Source organism: Thunnus maccoyii, chromosome 21 (genome assembly GCF_910596095.1).
Source record: "Thunnus maccoyii chromosome 21, fThuMac1.1, whole genome shotgun sequence".
Lineage (NCBI taxonomy): Eukaryota > Metazoa > Chordata > Actinopteri > Scombriformes > Scombridae > Thunnus > Thunnus maccoyii.
The window spans coordinates 17,398,637-17,413,866 of record NC_056553.1 but is presented as its reverse complement, the minus strand read 5'-3'; the positions used below and the strand labels follow the sequence as shown (position 1 = coordinate 17,413,866).

Genomic DNA, 15,230 nt, shown 5'->3' with positions numbered 1-15,230 from the left:
CAGGCACTAGACGATGCAATTCGCCGCCAAGGACAGGACATGAGGCCTTCAGAGGAGGAAGTGAGACGTGTGGAAGAGGAGAGGATTCAGGTGCTGAACAACATGGAGGAGCTGGAGCAAAAGATCAAAGAGCTGGACAACCAAATGGAGGAATCTGCCCGAGAGGTAGAGACAGGACAGAGGGAGGGAGGATATTTTGGACAGGCAGACATGGCAGCAAAGATGTCAATGAATTTTGTGTCATGTTAGATCTAGAAGTGTTATTTTTCTAAATGCGTACTGTTTTTGTAAAGAGAAATGAATAATTCCATGTCTTTAAATTCAGTGACACATTTTGTTGGTTAAATTTCAAATCATTAAGTGGTTTTATGTACATGTTTTAAGAAAAGAGAGACAGTGTAAACACCAGGGAAAATGATAGAAATATATCCAGGATTTTGTCATGCTATCCCTGACGAAGTCTGTTATGTTGTTTTTTATATCAAATACATTAGAATGTTGTCAATAAACCAAACCAAGAAGAGTACTCTATTAAGAGTCAATACAAGATTAAATGATGATTGGAAATAAATACTTTTGCAGTACTCAGCATAGGATGAAGAAGGGATAGTCAAATTGATATGTAATATAAATCAGGGAAACCAAGGGTTTAAAAAAAACAACAACTCATGACCCAGATTCTTACTTACTGGTGTGTAATTTATCCAAGGTGGAGGTCGAGCGAGCTCTGGTGGACGCTGAGCAGGAGTCAGAGGTAGCTGCTCTCCAACAGGAAAAAGACGCTCTGGAAGCACTTCACAACAAGATAGCTGAGCTAGAGACCAAGTCCCAGCAGGAAAAAGAAAAGGTATTTAACAATGTTTGCTTAACTTTAAAACTCTTCTTTACAGTGAGAGGGATACACTTCTCAGAGATTCATAATGGCCAACACAGAGACCAAGACCCAACCAGAGAAATAAAAGGTACTGTAGAAGGAGTTTACACACTGTTGAATCAGTACTCAAAGATGATAGGACACTTGAGATGTGGTTCATCTACAGACCCTAGGTGTTGGTGATGGTGCATCCTCTGCAAATTCTTTGAATGTCTTCTTTGAGTGGCTGGTAAGTGATATTAGTAATCAGGCAGAGGGGAGAAACATACTGTAGCCAATTTAAAAATTCTTACAGGTGTGTATTCTCAAATCCTTCTAACCATAGTATCCTCAAACACTAAGCATGGGGCATAGAAAGCACATGAATTTCCCTTCTCAAAGTAATTGAAAATACATATGCTACTCAGAGACTCTCATACATTTAGAGGTCATGTGACTTACTGGTAGGTGTTAATCCTTCTCATGCTGTCTCTGGTCCAAATATATATCTGCTAATACTGCCCAGGGTATAGCGGTCACCAAGCGAGCCTATCTTACACACACACCGCTGCGGACGTGGGTGAGCTTGTGTATGTGTGTCTACACTTATACCAATATATGGTATCATTGACAGAGTGGGAGGTGTAAGTGGATAAATGGATGGAATTTGGTGTGCGTGTGTGTGCGTGCATGCATATGCTTTAGTTTGGCAGTAGGACCTTTTCCTCTGGTGGACTGATTCCTGGCCTGATTGTGAAATTTCCATGGACCCATAGCCGGTAGATAGTGTACATAATAAACTCCCATCATGATACTGAGTTAGACAAAGGGAGAGAGAGAGAGACAGAATGATAAGTGTTGCTCTGTTGAAGAGTAGGTGAAGCTGAGTGCTTGCACAGGATTTGGGCGTCTGTGTATGTCATTGTATTTAAAGAGAGGATCATTAATGTGTTAGTTAACCCACTACTGAACCATTCCATATCTCCCTCCTCTCCCTCATTCCCTAAGTCCTTCCATCGCCCCCTCTTCAAGCAAACAAAAAAGATGGCAGGAGACAGAACTCATAATGCTTTTCATACCAACTCCCTGCCTTTCCTTTTTTTTAATTCAACTCCAGTTTTCCATCCTTTGGTAGATTTTATTCCTACAGCTTCTTTCCCTTTTCCCCCTTCCTCTGCGCTAATCTCGCTGACCTGGTCAACATAGTAACTAACTGTGGCTCCCCAATCCCACTAACGCTGCCATCCTCTCTCTGTCCTGCGTGTGTGTTTGTGTGTTTGTGCATACGTGCCTCTGTGTTTCTATGTACACATAAACGAATGTGTACATGTCTGTGTGGGCATGTATGTGCATATATGTGTACGTACATGTGTGTGTGTCAGGCGTGTGAGTTGCTGCAGGCAGAAAGGGGCAGAGTAGAGAGGTTGGCTCAGATTGTGTGTGAGCAGCGCTCCCAGCTGGACAGCTGCCCTGAGGCCACCAAGGAGCCCCTGCAGGAGCAGCTAGCCAGGGTCAGTACACACACAAACACTCACACCTCACACACACACATGCACAGGAAGATACTGTATGTACTTGCATGTGTAATCCCATTGAGCCATACAGATGTAAGGCAAGCATATAAGCAAGAATACTCAGCGTAAGTGTGAAATGCAACAGCTGTGCATGCATACACTCATAGAAGAAAACCAGAACAAACAGCATAAGCATATTGACAGTCAATACCTACAGCACATGTGCACAGGTGTTCACATGAACACGTGATGTTTGCATACTTGCATGTGAACATTTCCTGAGCTATGTTGCTCTCTGCCCCACAGCCACCTTTGATCTCTACCTGGTTCATGTTCTCTCTTCTCATTGTCTAACTCTTTCGCTTTCTATGTCTACACATCACATCTCTTTATTCTATCAGAAGGATTGAGTCTGTAAGAGTGCAAAGTATCTCAAGAGTTAGGGTTTAAGATTTGTGTGACTCTTATAGAAATACACCGACATTGTGTTTGGCACATAACATGTTGTTTAAAAATATTTCTTGGATAGACAGCATTTTTAAATGGTCAGTGTTTTTTTGGGGGAATGCTTATGCAACATGCTGCATGTTTGATCGGACACTGGTTATGCTTTGGTGTAGTAGTCTGCATGATTAAATGTTGACAAAACATCAGGGATCTGTGGGTCTGGTTTGCTTTGTGTGTCTCAGTGTCTTCGTGGATGATGAAGCGCTTTTTGATACGTACTTGCTTGCAGTTTGTCTCAAAGCTGTTACTTGATGTTGTCTTTTTCATGTGTATGTACTGTAAAAGTGTGAGTGGTTACGTTTTGTACTGCATACATGCATTCCTTTGTCTTGCCTGTTTACCTGTATATTATTATTTTTTTGTTTGTGTGTGTCAGGATTGTGAAGTACTCGAGGCAGAGACAAAGCGGTTTGAGGACCTGGAGTTCCAGCAGCTGGAGAGAGAGAGCAGGCAGGACGAGGAGAAGGAGACCCATACACAGCAGCTTCTTCGGGAGATTGCTGACTACCAGCGGAGCACAGTCACTCGCAAGGTAACAGCTGCCTGTCACATTGTGTTTCCGAGCATTGACACAAGTGTTTGGGTCAATCTCTATCCAATGAGCTAAAATAACCTCTTAATAAGCATACATTTCTCTTTCTTCAGGAGCGACTGTTGACTCTGAAGAAGCAGGCAGCACAGATTACCCAGCAGGCTCAGCGAGAGAAGGAAAGCTTCTTGAAGGAGAGGAGCACCCTGGAGGCAATGCTGCAAAGGGTACAAGGACATCCATGTTTGCATGTGTATGCATGTAACTATCCTTGCACTTGTGTATGAATGATAAAAGTAACCTCCAAGAGAACAGAATTTTGGTTGTATGTTGTTTTTAATTTCCCTTGTTTCCTTTTCTGTCCTTTTTAAGGAGAAAGAAAACCTTGCCACACTGGAAAGAAAGTATGCTGACCTCACCGGGGGCCGGAGCTTCACTCTAAGAGAGGTAGGTTTGATCAACAGCTGTCAGACACCAAAATGAGAACCATCCTCCTCTTTAAGAATCCTTTTAGTTTGTAATGGGGTTTCCTTCTCTGCTTGCTAGGATACAGCCTCTCTGGCTGATGTGTGTCAGTCTTTTAGCAGTGGTTACCACGACACCGTCTCTACCACAATTTCTCCTCCTCCAGTCAACTTCTGCGCCCTCTCTTCCATCCTTTCCTCTCTTTTTCTCAAGAACGCTGAGGTACTCTGTCTTGTTTACTAATCTGTTCATTTCTGTTCTCCTCTTTGCCCGGATTTGTTTAAATCCATCTTATCCTTTCTACCTTCCTGTCCCGTGTTCTTCATTGCCTTCTGGTTGCTTCTTTTTCCTCTTTCTTTCGGTTTCTTGTTTCAACTGCCAGTCACTGCAATGCAGGAAAGGAAGAAGTTCCAGGAATTTGAGCAGAGACTTAATCCATTAATTATATGCACAGCTTATACTAATATATATTAATACAGATGTATTTAAGAATGTCTGTTATCTTGTGTACTCCACTAATTTATTGTTAACATTACAGTGTCTAAGTGACTTGTTTCTTGTTTCTAAGACTTTTTGTTCTATTTTTGCTTTGGAAATGCCAACAAATTCAGCATCATTCTACATTCTATAACAACTAATTCTCAAGTTTGTCTAACTGAAATAACATCTTAATATGGCTGACTCACCTCATGTTATGCCTCACCCTTTCTTTCTCCCCCATTTTCTCTACATGATACTTTCCAGGGCTATGTCACAGTCAGTGAAATCAGTGAGCTTTACTCACAGTTTGGGGGGGACCCTAAACACGCCCATGCCCCCGCTCTCACCAATGTCTCTACTGAGTCCGAGGCAAACCCCTCCCCTGACGACGACACCTGCAAACCAGCGGAGGATGAGGTGTGTGCGTAGTGGTGTTAACAGCTTCTGTGTGTAGTTTAATACACAGAAGCAGATCGTGCAAAGTGTGTTTGCCGGAGAGTGCAGTAATTTCCCTCAGTTTCCCTCCTTCTTTTGCACTTTTCCAATTTTCTGACAATGTTCCTTTCTTCTTTTCAAAGCTCCGTCATTCTTCCTCACCTGCCGACTGTCACTCCTCTTCCTCCTCTCCTTCCTCTTCCAATCTAAATTCCCGCCCTCTTCCCAAAACACCCTCTGTGCACTGGCCAGAGAACATGGTGACATATCGAGACCCTTCCCCCCTCCCTGACTCTCCCCCACCTCCCCTTCCTGTCAAAAAACACCTTCACCGACACAGGCAGGTAACGTGTGTGTGTGTTCGTATGTGTACATATCAGAGATTTTGTCTGTGTGTCTTTATCTGACAAATGTGTATAACCTCATGCACATTTTCAATCTTTCCTCTCATTGTCTTATCGACGGTTGACTATAACAAATAAATGACATTAGTTTATTTAATCTGTCATAGCCCATCATTAAAATGTGATTTCTACAAAGATTTTTATGGTTTGTCAACACTGAAAATGCAGTATACCTAAAACTCTAACACTTTTTGATAATACCACTAGATGGCATCAAAGTAAGAAATTTTAAATCCTACACATCAGGACTTTTAGCATTACGTTTTCCTTAAAGATGTGGGAAAGTGTTATATCATTTAAAATGAAAACGGATCATTTTGATCTTTAATCTTGTGTTTTCTGTGTGTTTGATCAGCATTTCCGTTTGCTGGAGGAGAGGAAGAGGTCTGACAAAGAAGGTGGATCCCATCTAAGTGGCACATTACCCAGGAAGAAAACCACACCCACCATGACCCCCCAGTTCACATGTGCAACACTCGGACGCAGCTATCCTTCCAAGGTACATACACACATACACTGATGGTTATGAACACATGTATGTCATGAAACAAACAATGCAAATTATTTAACGTCTATGTCTTGGTTTACCTGTACCCTTGTCATCTCTGGCATTCAAAATAATTTTTGGTCATTCATAGTCCCATCAGCCCTTGGTACAGAGCACAAGTTGCGGCAGCATTCTTCCCAGAATTCTCTCCTTATCCAACAAGGAAACAGAAACTCGACGTCTGTATAAAGGTAAGCACACATAAACATGCACAACACCAATCAGCTCACACATCCACAAACATACTTGCTTAGAAATTGTAAATACAGATAAATAAGAGTCCATGTAGGTGCAAATGAATACATGGCAAGAATATACTTTTACTCACAAAGATTCTTTTTGTCTCTTATTTGTGGCTCCTTCACGTCTTCTTTACATGTAACATGAAAATACACCTTATATGGTAACATCAACTCTTGTTAGAAGGTTTTGTGTGTGTGTGTGTGTGTGTGTGTGTGTGTGTGTGTGTGTGTGTGTGTGTGTGTGTGTGTGTGTGTGTGTGTGTGTGTGTGTGTGTGTGTGTGTGTGTGTGTGTGTGTGTGTGTGTGCACTTCATTGTGTTTTGTTTGATTACACTGTTTCTCATTTGTTATCAGTCAGTGGAGATAATGTAAGAATGTCAGTGGAGGAGAGCAGCTCCATCAAGTCGTGTGTGACTGTTCAGTTGAGGCTTATAGACTAAGAACAATTTATTTATGCGCTGGATTGAATGTGAACAACTGTTAAATCAGTCAATGAAAATGTTTTATATGACTTCACAATGTAAAAAAGTACACTTAAGAGTAGATCTCTTCTACATCCACTTCCTGCCACAAACATCCAACAGCCATTTCCCATCATTAGGAAAAATTTGCTGTTCACTAACCACAGAGTATAATCCTTTTGCCTTCTGTTTGGATGTTTGCTGGTACATGGTTTTGAACACACGTTTAGCTGCATCAACCATCTTTCATAGGTAATTGTTTCTTCACCACCTTTCTACAACACATATTGGAAAAAACACACAAATAAGTATACTTAAATGCTTATTGTGCTGAAATGGTACAGCTGTTTTTTCCGGGCAGGGGCACATGAATCTGATCCCTCAGTCCCTTTGGTCCCTTGATCTGGCTCATCAGATGGGCGGGTCTGCTGCAAGGGCCAGATGGTATCAGGTTGTGTGTTTGTGTTTGCACGTATGTGTGTGCATTCTTCTTGTATCTGCACCATAATTTTGTCATCATTCTTCCCTCTGCTTCTGAGAATGTCTCATTTTCTTTACCAGACATCTTTGAACTGCATAAACTACTTTTAGGACTACATTGTACTGCATGTACTCATTACTAGCTCTTTTTTGAGTCACACACAGTTTTTTTGTGAGCTCCACTATTTGGACACATTTTTACTTGACATACTTGCACCATAAAGGTGTGGATATTTCTGACTGGACATATTAGACCGTGAGTCACAGTGGCGGGACACTGTGATCCAAAATTGAAGCCAGCTGGGCACACTGTTGTCCCAGAGGGAGTGACACAGACAGGTACAACAACCGTGTGCATGCATACATAGGAAGAGTAAGTAACATTGATCACGTTGTATGCAAGTCATGCCACTGAAGCTGATGTTCTTTTCTTTTTCTGTGTGTGTGTGTGTGTGTGTGTGTCCAGGTCAGCCTAGCTCCCGAGCAGCTTCCCAGACCAATGTCTACCTCGATGCCTTTGGGTACCGTGACAACCAGGCCTTTGACACAATGAGTGTGGATAGTACGGACTCCATTGAAACCAGCATCTCTGCATGCTCTCCTGACAATGTCTCCAGGTAAGTGTCTGTGGTGTTTAAGATTTAATTAGCCTTAAAAATTTTATATCAAGTGTGTGTTGATGAACATAACTCTTTGCAACTTTCATATATTTTAAAAAAGAACCGAGAGAAAACAAGAACAAGAACTGAATGACAAAGGTCAAAAAGTTGAAATACAAGAGACAGACAAAATTGAAAACTGAGATTCAAAAACACAAAAATGTCCCTTTTGTGTTCATAATATGAAACATACACTGTAGGAAGGGGATGAGGGGTGGGGGCAACAAAGAAAGAATAGAAAGTGAGTTAATGTAAAAAGTGTGTGGAGCTGCAAAGTAGAGGTTTCCCGCCTTTCATGGTCTCTCCTTGGAGAATTGGATGTGTGGAACTGTGTGTTATATGAGTTGAGGGGGACTCTTGATTAGTGTTACAGAGGTCAGGTTACGGAAGACGGAAAACATGAAGTTATGCACTAGTGTGTGTGTGTGTGTGTTCACAGTCAACCCCCTCAGGTTCAGATGAACTGAGCGAACCAGTATGAGCATGGAGGTACATTTTAGGGGTCCAGCCCCCCGTCTGGACTAAAACCATGTGTGCTTGCTTTCCTTCTCTCCTTTTTTTTTTTTTTTTTTTTTTTACAGTGTTTGCATCTGTCTTTTGTCTCCCCTCCTCTTGTTTCTGTGAATGGTATGGTCTTGTTTCAGCAGATAGATTTTTGCACAGTCCTAAACCATTTGCAGATTGACCACCCTGTACTGTGACTTTTTGTGGAGCAAACTGCCTCTGTGATCCTCAGTATGGCTCCAGTTGGACTGCACTGTACTCGCTTAGATTGGACTGGAAGGAATGTGTGGTGGAACCTGGATCAGTGCAGTGTAGTTTGTTGATACATGTGAAGAATGTGATTTGTGTCTCGTGCCAGTGATGTGTCTCGTTTTCTGGAGATCCGAGTGTTGGAGCAAGATAAATAAGGTTTTTTTGAGATAGTCCAGTTAGTAAATAGGTTTGAACTGGACTGCTCTACAATGACTATGAGTGCGATTCCCTCTCATCGACTCAGGTAAGAGAATGGCAATGGGATGAAATGAAAAGGGGAAGGGAAGGAGGAGAGGATGGAAGTTGGAGCTAGGTTGGATAAATGTTCATGTTAGAAATGTCAGGGAAATAAGACGTGTGTGTTGCATGGTGAGTTAGGAGAAGTCAAAAATGGAAGAAGTTGCAGTTTATTAATTACTTGACTACTGTCCATTCATTCATTATTGTGTTTTAAGTTTTACAGCAACATAGTAACTTTACTTTGTTATAATGTTGGATTAGACAAAATCATATTTAATTGTAGTGTTTAAAGAAATACTGTTATCAGTCATGTTCTAATTTTTCAGGGGATGACTAGACTGAAATGTAGCATATACACAGGCAATGACACTGTATTATTCAAGTCTGCCCATCACATTGGCTGGGTTGGATAACATGCAGACTTTCATCTCTGCCTAAGTAGTTGTTATAATAAAAGTGAAGGATGATAAACCAGCTACCTGCAAAAGTGTTTTACAATAACAGACTGAAGGTGGTATTCACATCCAAAATTGACTGATGTGTGTATAATTGGTGGTAGTGTTCAATTGAAACTATGGCAGAATATAGAGTGAGAGCTGCAGGATTGAATTGACAGCAAACTGGACGCTCCTACTAAAAAATACAAGAGAGCGGGAAAGCATTTTCTTCTCTTTTCTTGCTCTTGTTGTTTCTACATCTCTTCATTCCCTCCCTCCCGATCCGTCTTTCTAATTTCAGTTACTTGGGATACCCTACTTCCCTTCCTGATTTGTTTAGACTGAGTTTAATGCGTACCATTCATCTTAACGGTGTTGTGACATCATCACGGATCAACACTGGGTATCCATTTCCTTCTGGCTCCAGATAAGAGAGAATTTGTATTTGTGTCTGTAGGTGAGAGTGACAGAGAGAGAGAGAGAGGGGGGGGGGGGAATTGAGCAAGTAAATAAGAGAGAGAGAGAAATATTATTTAACATGACAAAGCCTCACACAGACAAACATATTTACATATCCCTTCCTTGTGTTGTCAGTTAACAATTCGTGTCATGTGTAGACCATCTGCGGTCGTTAAAATCTAGAGCTTAGCTCAGTCGGCTGCTCTAAACTGAAGGCAGACAGCGACATAGCAGAGAGTCATAAAGACCAAAGAGAGATGGTCAGATTCTTAGATTGCCTTGACATCCAGGCTTCCTTTCCAGGCTGATTTCCTCTTTGATCCAGGACACACACACACACACACACACACACACACACACACACACACACACACATAAACACTGAATAATCAGAAGTATTCTCAGGGGAGTGTGGCCTTTAGGTTGGAATGCTAAACAGAAAGCTTTAAGCCATGACCGTGTGCGTGTGTTGTATGTGTATGGTTTCTCAAACACGGATTACGCTTAATCTGAAAGTAGTATTGTATATCCTTAACTGACCCAGAGATTCTCAGAAAATGCACCTGAAAAAACAGACAGAAAAGCCATGAATGGATTCAGTTCGTCACGCTTGTTGCGGGTGTAGCAGGTTTAACTGATTAACTGGGCAGCTACTCGGTTTCATTACATTTTCTGTGTATTTCAGGTTCAGCCACATGCAAGTTGATATTTTTATCATGGCTTCATGCCAAGTGGTTGATTGTGAAGAACTTTTTCTCCCTTTTTTAAAAAAAAAATGTGTGTTGTTTGTGTGGTGCAGTGCCAGTACTTCAAATGCGGCCAAGCTTGAAGAGATGGAGCGTCTTCTGAGAGAAGCCCAGGCAGAGAAGAACCGGCTCCTCGAACACAAGGTTACTACCGTTGACGACCATAATCACAATCCAACTTAAAGACACAGAAGCATTACTTTAACTCATAATACTCCTGTACAAAACTTGGCAGATTGCCATTTTTATAAAACAGTGAAGCATTTTTACATCTGAATGTATGTGTTTTGTAAAGCATTGTAACAATTATCCTTCAGGAGCAAGAGATGGAAATGCGAAAGCAGGCACTGGACGAAGAGAAGAAAAGAAGGGAGGATCTGGAGAAAAGGCTACAGGAGGAGACAAGCAGACGCCAGAAACTCATCGACCGTGAGGTGAAACTACGAGAGAAACAGAGGGCACAGGTGAGAGAGAGACAAGACTGGAGCATGGATTTGTCTTCAGTAATGTAGTGTTGTAGTGTTTCACAACATGTGTATTTTGTTTTTTTTTTTAAACTTATGGACCCACATCTCACTTTTTTTGTTTCTCATGCATATTTTCCTCTTTCTGTATGGTTTCAATCATGTCCATGCCAACAGTTCTCAGTATAAGCTCCATCAATCATCTTTTGTTCTCTCGCATGGATAATCAGTGGTTGGCAGCAGAAGAAAGAATCTCACTCATGAATTTTTCCTTTACATGTGACATACATCTGCATGATTTGTATGAGTCATATAAACACAAAAGGAAAATAGAAATACATCATTGTCATCACTTAAATCAATTTCTTCTCTCTTTTTCTAGTCCCGGCCATTAACGCGGTACCTACCGGTGCGCAAGGATGATTTTGACCTACGGGCTCACATTGAGTCGGCGGGCCACAGCACAGACACATGCTTCCACCTGTCCATCTCTGAAAAGACCTGCCGAGGCTACCTGGTCAAGATGGGAGGCAAGATCAAAACCTGGAAGAAACGCTGGTTCGTCTTTGACCGCAACCGACGTACGCTCTCCTACTTTGCAGGTACGACAGAAGAGACACATGCAAACACAAATGCAACCACATAAAGACACAATTCAGAGAAATACATAGGAAACTGAGAGGAATCAAGATATAGATTAATTAACATAAATAAAACTGAATGTCACAGTACATTTACATGCATTTATATGTACATTTAATTTATATGATGAGTTACAGCTACTGTGTTTGTGATTTTTATTTGTGTAGACAAGCATGAAGCCAAGCTGAAAGGAGTGATCTACTTCCAAGCTATTGAAGAAGTGTATTACGACCACTTGAAGAATGCACATAAGGTATATGTGGGGAAAAGTAATGCATTCCAATAACTCCCTTCTTGAAAAGTATGATTCAGTATCCTATTTTACTATAAATACCTGTTTTCATCATTCACAATCTTCCTTCTCTATTTTCTTTCCTGCATTCTTGTTTCTTCCCTCCCTCTCTCCCTCCCAGAGTCCAAACCCCTCCCTGACCTTCAGTGTGAAGACTCACGACAGGGTCTACTACATGGTTGCTCCCTCTCCTGAGGCTATGAGGATCTGGATGGATGTAATCGTCACAGGTGCTGAGGGATACACTCAGTTCATGGTGTAGTGAAGGGGTTGTGGTGGCAGGATATGCCAGCGTGCTGTGGCTGCCAGGATGAGACTCTGATCCCATCTTTGTGGCTTTAAAGACTAAGTTTCATATTGTTTTGTTGTTTGTTTGTTTTTTTTCTAATCCTTGGATTTCTGTGTCTGGATGGATAAAATATACATGGTGAAGGATTAAAACCTGTTCTGTTGTGTGTAAACAAGAGCCTTGAGTTACTCAAGATCATTTTTCACATTTTACCTGCCTTGTTTGCAAAATGGACAGGGTTTACAGTCGCATGTGGAGCATTTCATGTGAAATGGTTGGCTGATAGAAGATAATAATTTTAGCATTTTTAAGAAATTTGGTCCCAGAATATGAATGAAGTCTTAAATGAGCTGTGATCCACTGCTGTGCCTTGAGGGGAGCTCAGGTGTACCTCTGGATTTTGCTGAAGTGTAAAGGATATAAATGCTTACCTAACTTTACTCTTATATTAGTTTATTACAGCAAGTGCAGCCTGTGACTCAACAGCTCCTTTTTAGCCATGCAAAGCTTTTTACGAAAGATTTTTTATGTGGAGATACCATTGAAAAATAACTCAACCAGTTTGAGTTCTATATTATGTTATTGTCAGCATCTCATCATCAACTAGTTAAACATCGTGAATCAATAGTTATATTAAGAAGTCCCATACAAGCTTTAACAACTCTAATGTGTAATCCATGAATTTGAGGTCAACTTTGCAATATTTTTAACAATTTTATTTTCAAGTGTGTTTTAGTCCTTTTTAGACCTTTTTATATGTACAGAATAAATAATGCGTATTGGTTTATTAAAACAGTTAAGCAAATGTATTTTCATTTTCAACCTTTTTGCATCTTGATTTAATTTTATGTGATTACTGTGGCATCCTCAGGTCTTAACAATGTGCATGAATGTGCATGCATGCATCATGTGTGAATTTATACACATATGTGCTCAGAAGTGCCTCTTGTGTGTGTGTGTACTGTATGTACACCTGTTACTGTGAGCTTCTAATGTAGCTCCAAGGTGCTATTCTTATATATTGAATGACAGTAATATTTCAAGCCACACTGTCACATAAAAGATTTAAATTGGAGTGAAATTATATACTAAACATGTTGATTATCACTTTGCTTGAAAACAGTGTCACCATAGGCTCAGAAAATAAAGCTCAACCAACTGTTTGAACTAAAGTGTCACTTGTTCTCCTGTAAAAGAATGGGTGAGAGGAATAATGACTGTTACTGAGGCACAAAATTGTGATATTTGTACATTTTGTTTCTAAGTTGTAGTTAGTTATAAAATACACAGTTATAGTCCATTATCAACTTCAGAGTCCTCTTTGTGCCTTTTTTATTATCATGATTGTGTGACAGTATTTTGACAAGCATATTATATATTTTTAAAAGCTATATGTATCTGTATACTCACAGCCAAACTGCCTGTCGTGAGAAAACACTAATGTGGAAATATGTTCCTGAGTGGTTTTGTATGGAAGAACACTTGTAGTGTTAAATTGTCTTTTAAGATGTCAGGTTGACAAAATCTATGGTACATTTACACATTTAGCAGGCATTTAGACATTAAAACAGACTGATTATTGTGCTGCTGATTATTGTACTTTAGTCCACTAGCTTTCATTGCATTGCTATTATTACCACAAATGTAATGTTTTAGTTAAACTATTCCACATTGATCACTAAAGCTGCTTTTATATTGTATATCATACTCCATAATACAGAATATTTCACTGATCATCTTGTCTCTTGGAATTGCTTTTTGTTTTCTTATATTGACCAAAGTACATGTTCATGTGTTATGATGTATATGTGGTTTCTTTGCTTTGACTTCTTTGAGTACAATAAGATCAAAATTATGTTTTTACATGACATAGCGAGCTTAATTTTTCCTGTATTTTGTTTGTTTTCTTTTTCGAATAATTATGTTGATCCTACTGTATTTATGCCATTACCAGTGCATGTACCTTGATTTTGTATTTCCGTATGAATAATAAAAATTATATATTTTATTTTTCATTGTGTCCATGTTTCAATAAGTCAGGTTCTGTATATAAATAGGTATCTGTATAATGTAGGTATCTGTAATAAATCTACAGCTTTGACATCAGATTGCCAACATAAACAACATTTTTAAAAATGCTATTTACAGAAATGACATGGGAGATGTAGAAGAATGCCAAAGTTACTTTATTTACTCCAAAACCGCAAACCTCAGATGCTTCACTGTGAGGTGGTTGTTACATGTTAACTAGTGTGTAGCCTTCTCTTTACCAGATGAGTCAGAACAAAAAAAGCTGCCATAATGTGACCTGCCCAACTGGAGGGTAAGGCTAATCCCACCTTAACCTGGGTTCCCCCAAAGACACCTACTCTATACAGGTCAACACACAGATAAGTGTAAAGAAATTAAACAGAGACGTGGCTTCGAGTACAATTGTATCAAAATTCATTTAAAAAGATCAATTTAAAAAATGACAGTAATGTTGTAATACAACCAGAGACCAATTTAGTAATATAATAAAGTTAATATCTGCCAAGTAGGTATTTAAGAGTTTAAAATACCTCACACACCCTCACGATCATGCTGTGTCTGTGCGTATAATATATATATATATATATATATATATATATATTCAAAGTATTTCTCACTCTAAAGAAAACAAACAAACAAAAAAACATGATTAACAAGCCGGGCTGACTGGTACAGGATAAACGCTTTTTCCCACGACTATATCACCATGTGCTTACACAGCACTGCCACCACTGCAAACTCACCAAACTAACACCCCTAGGTGCCGTGTAATACTTATCTGCATGCAGGTGCACAACAACCCATACGGCTAGAGCCCCCACACAGTACAGCCCGGGTATCTAAAGCTAAATAAAAGGGGCACAGAGACAGCATTAATACACCTGAAGAGGTCCTTCAGGCGCAGTGGGTTCGTCTGATAACACAAATCAACCAATCCTACAATCAGTCAAAATATACTGAACCAAAAGAGGCAAAAACAACACTAAAAATAACTAAACAAAAGAAACAAAGAAAAAAAGAAAATTTAAAAAAAAAAACTACAGGCAAAACAGTAGCAAACTATCCTAAAAGAAAAGAAAAAGAAAAAGAAAAAGAAAAAGAAAAAGAAAAAGAAAAAGAAAAAGAAAAAAAACAATCCCAAATATCCAACCGTGGCCTTCAATATGATATGCTTAATTGTTTCATCCTACCTCTACCATAATAAGGGCCAGCTCAAATGCTCCTCCGCACTGGACCCCTAAATCACAAAGAACTCATCATTTTCGATACGACACAATACAACACTACACACGAAACAA

The 15,230-nt window shown here is 39.9% G+C and overlaps 1 protein-coding gene and 1 long non-coding RNA gene across 5 annotated transcripts in view; one reads left to right on the top strand and one right to left on the bottom strand.

Moving 5' to 3' along the window:
- Positions 1–13,909, top strand: part of phldb2b (pleckstrin homology-like domain, family B, member 2b) — a 40,749-nt gene extending 26,840 nt beyond the window's left edge. For 2 of the 4 annotated variants that reach the window (XM_042398777.1, XM_042398780.1), the window contains 15 exons: positions 4–165; positions 710–847; positions 2,236–2,364; positions 3,251–3,406; positions 3,520–3,630; positions 3,776–3,850; positions 4,613–4,765; positions 5,543–5,686; positions 5,826–5,925; positions 7,384–7,534; positions 10,268–10,358; positions 10,532–10,678; positions 11,061–11,280; positions 11,488–11,573; positions 11,734–13,909. In XM_042398777.1, coding sequence (XP_042254711.1) covers positions 4–165; positions 710–847; positions 2,236–2,364; positions 3,251–3,406; positions 3,520–3,630; positions 3,776–3,850; positions 4,613–4,765; positions 5,543–5,686; positions 5,826–5,925; positions 7,384–7,534; positions 10,268–10,358; positions 10,532–10,678; positions 11,061–11,280; positions 11,488–11,573; positions 11,734–11,874 — 2,004 coding nt within the window. In that variant the 3' untranslated portion in view covers positions 11,875–13,909. The remainder of the gene's footprint in view (positions 1–3; positions 166–709; positions 848–2,235; positions 2,365–3,250; positions 3,407–3,519; positions 3,631–3,775; positions 3,851–4,612; positions 4,766–5,542; positions 5,687–5,825; positions 5,926–7,383; positions 7,535–10,267; positions 10,359–10,531; positions 10,679–11,060; positions 11,281–11,487; positions 11,574–11,733) is intronic. The other 2 variants (XM_042398778.1, XM_042398779.1) reach the window with 2 other exon arrangements.
- LOC121887804 lies at positions 3,861–11,167 on the bottom strand. The gene is made up of 6 exons (XR_006093061.1): positions 11,086–11,167; positions 10,277–10,392; positions 9,368–9,460; positions 6,063–6,104; positions 5,776–5,915; positions 3,861–4,253 (listed from the first exon to the last, which is right to left on the bottom strand). It is a non-coding gene; the product is annotated as an uncharacterized LOC121887804 (long non-coding RNA).
- Positions 13,910–15,230: the final 1,321 nt, after the last annotated feature.